This window comes from Phyllostomus discolor, chromosome 1 (assembly GCF_004126475.2).
Source record: "Phyllostomus discolor isolate MPI-MPIP mPhyDis1 chromosome 1, mPhyDis1.pri.v3, whole genome shotgun sequence".
NCBI classification, from domain to species: Eukaryota; Metazoa; Chordata; class Mammalia; order Chiroptera; family Phyllostomidae; genus Phyllostomus; species Phyllostomus discolor.
Window position 1 is genome coordinate 179,956,057 of NC_040903.2, and position 9,677 is coordinate 179,965,733.

At 43.8% G+C, this 9,677-nt stretch overlaps 1 protein-coding gene across 1 annotated transcript; it reads left to right on the forward strand.

Annotated features, from left to right (window-relative positions):
• The first annotated feature begins 1,404 nt into the window (after positions 1-1,404).
• PTGDR (prostaglandin D2 receptor) lies at positions 1,405-9,459 on the forward strand. The gene is made up of 2 exons (XM_028507419.2): positions 1,405-2,511; positions 8,867-9,459. The coding sequence occupies exons 1-2, from the start codon at positions 1,669-1,671 to the stop codon at positions 9,101-9,103; spliced, it is 1,080 nt and encodes a 359-aa protein (XP_028363220.1). The 5' UTR covers positions 1,405-1,668; the 3' UTR covers positions 9,104-9,459.
• Positions 9,460-9,677: the final 218 nt, after the last annotated feature.

The window sequence follows — 9,677 nt, forward strand, 5'->3', positions numbered from 1 at the left end:
ATAAACGTTCACTCTTATTATTATTATTATTACTATGTCAAATGCTTTGCACTTTCTAAATTTCACAATTACATGATGAGGTCAGCTTAAGTCCCATATCCTATCTATGAGGAAACAAACGGAGGGACTGAGTAAACTAACCCCGGGTCACACAGCTAGTGGTCAAGTTCAGAACTATCTAATTTCAAAGCTTGGACTCTTCACCTCCACCCCATGGCTAGAATTACTGGCCAGGCTTTCCGTCTGGAGGCAGCCTCCCTGACCACCCTTAAGCTTTCACCTCCAAAGCTCAAGGGTCTTGCTCTCTCCCTGAGTCTGTCCTATCAGAACAGGCACTGAGCCTCAAAATTAGCTTCTTCAAGCCAAGGCATTATCTACTTGATCATGTACTATACAGCCCCAGTTATCCCACTCACACACAAAACTAGTTTCTTTCCCAGAGTATCAAGTGAAATAATTAAAGAAATAAATTACAGTTATCACATTAAACTCCCTTGCCTCTATGAGGCAGCCAAGTCGAAGGCCAAAAGGGAAGAAAGATTGTCTAATACTCACAAACCAGAGTGAGGAAGCTCTGTATCAAGTCTCCTATTTTCCAGTTTCAAAAATCCAAGCTAAAAGCTGCAGTTAAATAGCAGCTACTAAAACAGCCTTGCTAAAACATCCTCACAATTGTATTGTGCCAAGCAAGTCTTATATGTCTGCACTTTCCATGTTATCCCTATGCCACAAAAGAGCCACGCAGGCCGGCTAGATATTACTTCTTGAGAGGTTAAGTCCCTCGGGGTCACACAGGCAGTGAGTGGCAGAACTAAGACTTGAGCTCAAGTCTATCTGATGACAGCATCAATGCTCTTAACCATACTTTTCCCACCATATCTACACAACCACTGCGATGCATGGTACCCAGGGCGAACATCTCCCTTGATATTCCCTGCAGCCGCTTCCCCAAGTGTGGCCAAACTCTTGGGAGGAGAAGCCAAGACGGATGAACTCTTTCAGTAGAAGATCAGCGTTCTAGGTCTAGCTTTGCCGCTTATTAGCTTGGTTACCTTGGGTGGATCACTTAACCTCCCAAAGACTCAGTTTCCTCACCTGTGCAATGAAGATCAACGTTCATTGGGACACGAATCTAGAAGAGAATTCGAGCTAAGGCTTAAGTGTTATGCAAATGTTACGCACCCTCCTTAACCCACCAATTCAAACACTAAGTGGTAGCCCCTTCTCAGCCTGTCCCCTGCCCTCACCTCTAGCGTTCTTCTGGGCCGCCGCCGCCCACATCCCTCCTCCCTAGTAGATGCTGCTGCTTAATTTCCCCTCCATTTTAGTCATCCTCTTGCCTTGCTGAAAGAACTGGCCGAGGGTACTCGGTCAGGACCCCAAGAGTGAAAGCCAGGCTCTTCGCTTGGCTGCGGTTGCTCGGTGCTCCGCTCTGCCAGCGCTGGGTGCACAGCGGGCCACCCGTCCCGCCCCTCGGGGAGGGGTGTGACCCGAGAGTTAGATAGGAGGTGCCTGCAATCGGGAAACCCGGCTGCCCGCGGAGCTTCCTCTGTGGCGCAGCCTCTCCTCCTGAGGCGCACCCCGAGTGGTGGGGGTCTCCTCGGGCACCGGGACGCCGGAGCCCTGGCCCTCCCACAGCCCCGACTCTGGCCCGCCGCGCTGCCCACCATGAAGCAGATGTTCTACCGCTGCCAAAACACCACCTCGGTGGAGAAAGATCACTCGGCGACGATGGGCTGGGTGCTCTTCAGCGCCGGCCTCCTGGGCAACCTGCTGGCGCTGGGGCTGCTGGCGCGCTCGGGGCTGGGGTCGTGCCCGCTGCGCTCGCCACGCCAGGCGCCTTCGGTCTTCTGTGTGCTTGTGTGTGGCCTGACCATCACCGACTTGCTTGGCAAGTGCCTCTTGAGCCCCGTCGTGCTAGCAGCCTACGCGCAGAACCGGAGCCTGTGGGGACTGGTGTCCACGCCGGGCAGCTCTCTGTGCCAAGCCTTCGCCTTTAGTATGTCTTTCTTCGGCCTCGCCTCGACGCTGCAGCTCCTGGCCATGGCCCTGGAGTGTTGGCTATCCCTGGGACACCCCTTCTTCTACCGACAGTACATCACCCTCCGCCGGGGCGTGCTGGTGGCGCCCGTCGTGAGCACCTTCTCCTTGGCTTTCTGCGCGCTGCCCTTCGCAGGCTTCGGAAAGTTCGTGCAGTACTGCCCCGGCACTTGGTGCTTCATCCAGATGGCCCACGAGGAGCGCTCGCCGTCGGTGCTGGGCTACTCAGTGCTGTATGCCAGCATCCTGGCGCTGCTGGTCCTCGCCATTGTGCTGTGCAACCTGAGCGCCATGCGCAACCTCTACGCGATGCACCGGCGGCTGCAGCGCCAGCGCTCGGTAGCCAGGGATCACGTGGAACTCAGCGCCGGCAAAAGGGAGACGTCCCCGCCGCCCCTGGAGGAGCTGGATCACCTCCTGCTGCTGGCCCTCATGACCGTGCTCTTCACCATGTGCTCCCTGCCTTTAACTGTGAGTCTCTCTTTGTCAAGGCTGCGGGGGACTGGAGCGGGTGCGGAGCAGGATGGGTGGAGCGTTTTGGACGTGGTGCAAGAGACGCAGCGCCCAGGGCAAGGAGGGTTTGTTGCTGCGCTCCCCACATCAGGTTCCCTCCCTCCTGAGCCCCAGGAGGTAAAACCCAATTTGTTGAGAAAGAAGAGGGAAAGTCAAAGAAAGCAAGGGAAAAACCGAGTCCGACCGTCTACCGTAGCCCCGCGAAACCTGTCCAGTTGTCACGACCCCCTCCTCTCTGCTTCCCTCTGCGAAACACGAGTTACTTTCGCGATTCAGAACCTTCAGGAGCAGAACTTGGTTTCTCCTTGGCAAAAAGAGTCCTCTCCTACCTCTCTATAGTTAGTTAATGTTTTATTTTAGTAATATCAGAAATAGTCGAATGGAATCTGGGAGTTCTCCCACATTTTGGCATGAAAAGGGAATGAGGGAAGGTGTGATCCTGCCGGAAGTGGTTTGCAGAGGTGAGTGACTAAAAGCATAGGTTTAGTTTTTCCGAAACTCCTACGTAAATTTTGAGAGTCTGGATGCTGTTTCTGGTGCTGCTGCCGAGGACAGTGGTGGTGAGAGAGGCGGAGAGGCACAGAGGCGGGGAGGCTGTTTGGACAGACAGGTGTGGAAGTACGTTTCAGCCACAGGTGTTTTGATAACCTGCCTCGACAGGTTGGTTTTGTTTCTGACTTGGCAAGTGAGGTGACATGGAAGCCATTATCTGGGGTTTCAATGTACTAATAAGGATGGTTGTGGAGATTGAATTACCTCGTCCTTGGGAAAGCATTTCCTCCTGTAGTCCCCATCAGGACACCTACCAGTGTGGCTGAGGCTTGAGAAAACTTTTTCAATATTACACCTCCCCCCCCCACCCCTGTACTTGTTCAACATGAGAACGTTTAAACAAATGCATTGCCAATTCAAGGTCTTTGGAGTCTTGAGACTTCTGTGAATAGGAAAGCTAAGTTTCTTATGACAACGTAGCAATTTTGGATATTACTTTCAAGGGTGGATGCAAGTGAAATATAATGTGACTTTCCACTGAGTGAAGTCTTTAATGTGGTGGTGGGGTTGTCTGCACCTTCATCATGCAGAGTTAGCATCAGAGCTCCCAAAAATAAAGAAGTAAATCTATATCTATATAAATAGATATGGATATAGGTATAGCTATTTAGTAGTGGTTCTCAAACTTTACTACACTCAGAATCATCAGCGGGACTTTCAAAAACATAGATGGCTGCACCCCATTCCCCAGAGTTTCTGATTTGGGTACTTTTTGAAGAATTCTCATCCTTAACAAGTCCCCAGATGAGGGGGGAAGCTGCTGATCAAGAGATCCCATCTGGAGAACCACTCTCTGAAGCAGGAGCTGGCCAGCTGCAGCCTGCAGGCCAAGCCCATCCTGCCTGCTGTAAAAACAGTCACGGAATAAAGAGCAGCTTTTACAAACAAACATGTGCATTCAATTTGATAATAGACACCCAAACTACGAACCCCAATTAAGCTAAATATTATTCCAAGGGGAAAAAAAATTTTATTCTGCTCCTTAGTACACATGTATTACAAAAAAAAATTATTATTATTATATTTTGAATTTCATCAATAAAAGTTGTGGAAATGTGTTTTTCTCCTCTTGAAAGTATCCACCAAACATTTGCTTTTTGCTTCTTAGCTAATAAAATGGGAAGCATTTACTGCCCAGGCCTTTCGAGACCATGTTTGCAGACCCTGGCTCTGAAGCGATGGCCTGACTGACTTGTGCTGTGACAGAAGCAGACAATGGCCGACTACAGGGATACTGTGCCCTGAGTTTGAATGTTTTAGGAAGAACAATGCATGAAGAAGCATAATACAGTAGAAAGAGTATTGCACTGGGACACATCTCTAAGGGGAATAAATAACTCAAGACAGGATTGTGAGAATTGGAGGAAATAATGGGTTTGAAAATGATTTCCTAAAAACCATGTGAAGTTCCAAGGAGGTGGAATGCAGGCAGCATTCTCCACAGAAACTTGTTTACTGGAAAGGACAAGGGAGTCAGCATAAGACCTGGTTTTGACTCCTGCTGCATCACTTACCAGCTACAGTTGCAGCTTATTTACCTTTTGTAACCACCATTTCTCTCAGATGAGGGTAATCATACTTGCTCTGTAAGACAGCTGTAAAGATCTGAATGAAAAAAATGTATATATATATATGTAATCTCCTAGCCAGGTACCTGACCTAAAAAATTAGTGTCACTATTATCACTGATCATTATTTCCATTTATCATTGTTGCCTGTGGGACATAGAAAATGAAGAAACATGGTGTCCCCAGAGGATATAGCATTGTATTCTAAGGCAGTGTCTCTCAAACTTGTTTTAATCTGAGGACCACTTTTTACTATTAAAAATTATTAAGGACCCAAAGTGCTTTAGTTTATGTGAATTTTGTGTATCAGTATTTATCATAATAGAAATTAAAAATAATAAAAATTTTTAAATATTATTGCAAAACAAATGTTAACCAAATATAATTCTTGTATTTTTGCAAAGGTGTCAGGAAAACTCTGGGATTTCAAAAATTATTAAGTGAATGATATTAAAATACAGAGATTATATCAGGTAAAACAGAAGAAAAACATGTTTAGGATACAGAAGTACTGAGAACAGTCTTTGAAAATGCACACATGTATTTCCTAAACCACTACCTTGGGAAGGTCTAGAAAACACAAGAATACAAAAGCACACATTCTGTTAGCCACAGCAGTGATGATGTCATCACACATCAGGTAACTTCCCTAGAACTCACTGCACGCCTATGAGAAGGTGAAAGTTAAAGAGGCAAAGAATGTCTTTTTATGAAGATAATTTTGACCCTACCGACACACTGACAGGGTAGTGGAAACCTCCACACTTTCAAACTCACCCTTCAATGAATGGATTTAGTGAGGGGGAGAAAAACTTTTTTAAAAAACCTTATTCATAGCATAAATATTGTATTTCATTAAGCTGGTGAGAAGTTTTTTGGAGTATGATTTTTTAAAATTAACTTTGCTGTAATGCTGAATTAGAGCACAATACTTAACCCGATTTAATTTTCAGATTTCCAATTTGACACAGTAGGAAGAAAGTGTAGTGAACATGGGATGAACTTTACAGGAAGTTTGAGGCACATTCTCCAATGTGGATAACATATTTTCATCAAAATTACTTTTACCATAGAAAACCACAATGTATTGCAGGTTGGTAATGAGCAGGGGTGGATGAGAGAGAACATTCATGTATAGTTTAGTTGAATCTATTGAATCTATACATCTCTTCATGTATAAAGAATTGAGCGGTCTAGAAGACAGGGGAAGATAAGTAATTGCATATATCAAAGTCCATGGAGTCAGAGAAGTGCTAGGGGACACCCTGTATGTATTGAGATAACTCTGTGCATGTGTGTATGTTTCATTTTGATGCAGAAAGAATGGGTGGGATACTCCTTCCAAAGGAGGCTGTTTAGAGACATGCAAGGAATGGGAGGCAAAAGATGGGCCCAGGGGAAAGGATCAGAAGTGGATTGAAAGGGCTAGAGCAGAGGACAGAGTATTGCGATGGCTGGGCTGGATAGACGAGGACTTCAGAATTGAGGGAGCTCTCCAAAACCGGAATATTCCGACAGGAGAGGGCTCCAGAGGTGGCAACAGCAACATTTTCTCGAGGACTCCTAATTCCAACAGAGGGCGCTGTACTCACACTGATTCTCTGTGTAAATCCACCTTCCTAAAAAATGCCGGGTGCAAATTATGATGTTATTATCTTAGCCTCTTTAATAGAAGCAGTTATAAAGTATATTCTGGATAATACTATTGGTGAACAGAATTTTTTTCAAGAGCCTAAATTGTGTTCAAATTTATATTTTTTAAGAATTAACAGAATATGTACTTTGATCACTGTCATAAATGTCATATTTTTAGTAAACTCAAAATATAAAAATAAATAAATTACATTAAATTAAAAGTCCAGATGTAGATCAATACATTTCTATTACAAATCAGGTAACTTGAAAATACAATTAACCTAATATATACAATAGGATTGGCTTGGACAAAAACTGCTTAAAAATAAAATGATTTGTTTTAATTACATAAGTGCCATGAACTTATATGCATCCCAGCTAATCAGGTATTTTAAAATAGTTAGAACTACATTTGGCTGCACTGAACGTTGAGGAGAAAGGAGCAAATATCAAGACAAACTCATATTTGCTTTTTCATATTCACATTTGCTTTTTAAATGAACTAATGCACATAGCTTATCCTCATCCATTTACCCATAGAACATGTATTTATTACCTACCACATTCAAAACACTGTAAGTCACTGTGGGGATATAAAATAAAAAAAAAACACACATCTTGCCACGTAAGCTATAATATTGGAGTAGGAGGGAATGATTAGGCCCATAAGGGAGTTTAGAGAAGGAAAGGAGTCACTCCTAACTGACAAAATAATAATAGCTAATTATTGAGTGGTCATTATATGCTTGCTAGGACCTATTGTAAAGGTTTTACTCATATTATCTTAAATGTCATAACAATCCTGGAAGATAAGTACAATTATACCCATTATATAGATGAGGAGGTGGAATAAATTGCCCCAAGCCACACAGCCAAGAGGACTCTGTGTAACCCAGAGAATCAGAATCTGAAGCTGATGTGCTCAGCCACTACTTTACTGGGGTTTCCTGAGTGGGGTAATGTTTGAGGTTGACCCTGAAAGGAGGTAGGATTGGGGCATGCAATCAAATTCCACATTTGTAAAATGGAGACAATGGTTGTACTTCCTTCATTTTTTGTGGGGATTTTTGTGAGGATGAAATGCAGTTTCCAGCCCTGGCTGATGTGGTTCAGTGGATTGAGTGCTGGCCTTCGAACCAAAGGGTCATTAGTTTGATTCCCAGTCAGCGAGCATGCCTGGGTTGCAGGCCAGGTGCCCGGCAGGAGTCTCGAGAATGGCAACCACATATTGATGTTTCTCTCCTTCTCTCCCTCCCTTCCTCTCTGTCTAAAAATAAATAACATGTTTTTTTTAAAAAAGTAAAAGAAAAAAAAAGAAATGAAGTTTCTGAAGTAAAATTCTTAGAACAGAGCCTGGGAACATGGGCATTAGATTATCACTAGTACTATTAGTATTAGTATTATTAGGCAATGACAATGGAAGAGGGCTTCCAGTTAAGGTATGTCTTCCTAAGTGCGCTAGATGGGAGTAGCTGAGCCTGCTGAAGTGCTCTGTGGAAAAGAGAATAAAAAGGTAAGGCAACAATTACTATGGGAATGCATATCGTCTCCAGCAGATATTTCTTGATTGCCCTAAGTGAGTTTGGTCTGTGCACTTATTCATATCCCCTCCCACTAATGTTAAGTTTGCATATTTTCTGCCCCATTAGGGTCCATTTTGTCCCATTATGGATTTAGACTCTCAGTAGGCACAGGGAATATAATCACATCAAGAAAAAGTGGCTGGCCTCCAACAGAGTGGGAGGCAGTGGTAGGGCTGGGCTGGGCAGCAGTGTTGGCTGGATGGCAGGAAAAGCCATGAGATAAGGCAGTTCCCAGGGCTCTGCGGGGGGCCACAGAGACTTCAGGGAGGATCTAGACAAGAGGAGTGACTGGGCATAGATAAGTAGGCTTATATTTCCATGCGTGTTTTTTCCCCTAGCCTGAAAAAGGGTGACGACCACAGAAAGGTAACCATCTATGTGGAGAATAAGTGGAGTAATTTATATGAGTTGAACAGGTCCTTTGGAAAGTCTCCTGTCTTTTCATTGGAGTATTTCCTGTCTCTTCATGTCCACAAAAAGCTGCTGTTTCATTGATGTCTCCATACATGTGACTTTATTTCTGGGCTAATAAGAGAATGGGAAGCAGGTAGAAGAAAAAAAGGAGAACTGAAGAGAATATGGAAAGATAATCTCAGTATTTATGGAAGTGGTGACCCTGTTTGTGAAGGATTCCGTGGACTGAATTAGTCCCACCTCAGCTCCCTCTGCAGGGCCAAACGGGGACCTGGAAGCTCCAGTGCCCACAGCAGGTAGAACAGCCTCCAGGGACTTCCAGGGGGGTTCCCAGGAGTCCCCCACTTCCACTGAGCCTCCCAGCTCAGGTCTGCACCTTCCAGGCCCCTCACGTGCACCCAACTGCTGCAGCAGCCTTAGGTGATTATACAAAAAATGAGTATTCCAAGTTGAGCTGCCATGTTCTTACAGAAAAGTAATGTGTCCTAAGTGAAATAAGAGAATGTATTGTTTCCATCAACCTTTCAACATTATAGTGAAATTTTTTTTTCTTTAAAACAGTATCGTGCTTACTATGGAGCATTTAAAGCTGTCACCCAGGATGGAACCTCTGAAGAAGTGGAAGACCTTCGCGCCTTGCGTTTTATATCTGTGATCTCAATTGTGGACCCTTGGATTTTCATCATTTTCAGAACCTCTGTTTTTCGGATGTTTTTCCACAAGATTTTCATCAGGCCTCTGAGGTATAGAAATTGGCATAGCAATCCCTGCCAAAATGACATGGAATCCAGCCTGTGACAATGCTTTACAGTCTCTGGTAAGCTGAGAAATGGATCACATTTTCTCTCAAAGAACCATGATTTTCAAACATTTTTAAAAAATCCTTACAATTTAAATCCTTAAAAGTTATCTCCCATAACAAAACATCTAAATGTATTTTCAAAAGTTTTTGATGTCTTAGCAAGGTATTGTCACTCTATATTCACGAACCACTTAGGTACATTTTTTTCATTTCAAGGTATTAAAACCAACTAAAATTTCATATATTTTAAATGCTGTTGAAAAGTCTTAAAGCAACAATATTAATTTGGCGATTTTCAATCTTTTTCATCTCATGATACACACAAATTAATTACTAAAATTCTGCAGCACACCAAAAAATGTATTTTTTCCCAATCTGACAAAAAATAGGTATAATTTTGATTCATTCACACTGAACAGCTATTGTTGTGTTGGCTGCTGTCTTTTTTTTTTTTTTTAAACAATCTAAAGGAAAAGAGGTCAGTTCCACTGACTAAATAGGTGTGGCATGTTTAAAATATTTTCACAACACGACCCTGTGTCTCCTGCGGCACGACAGTTGAATATTGCC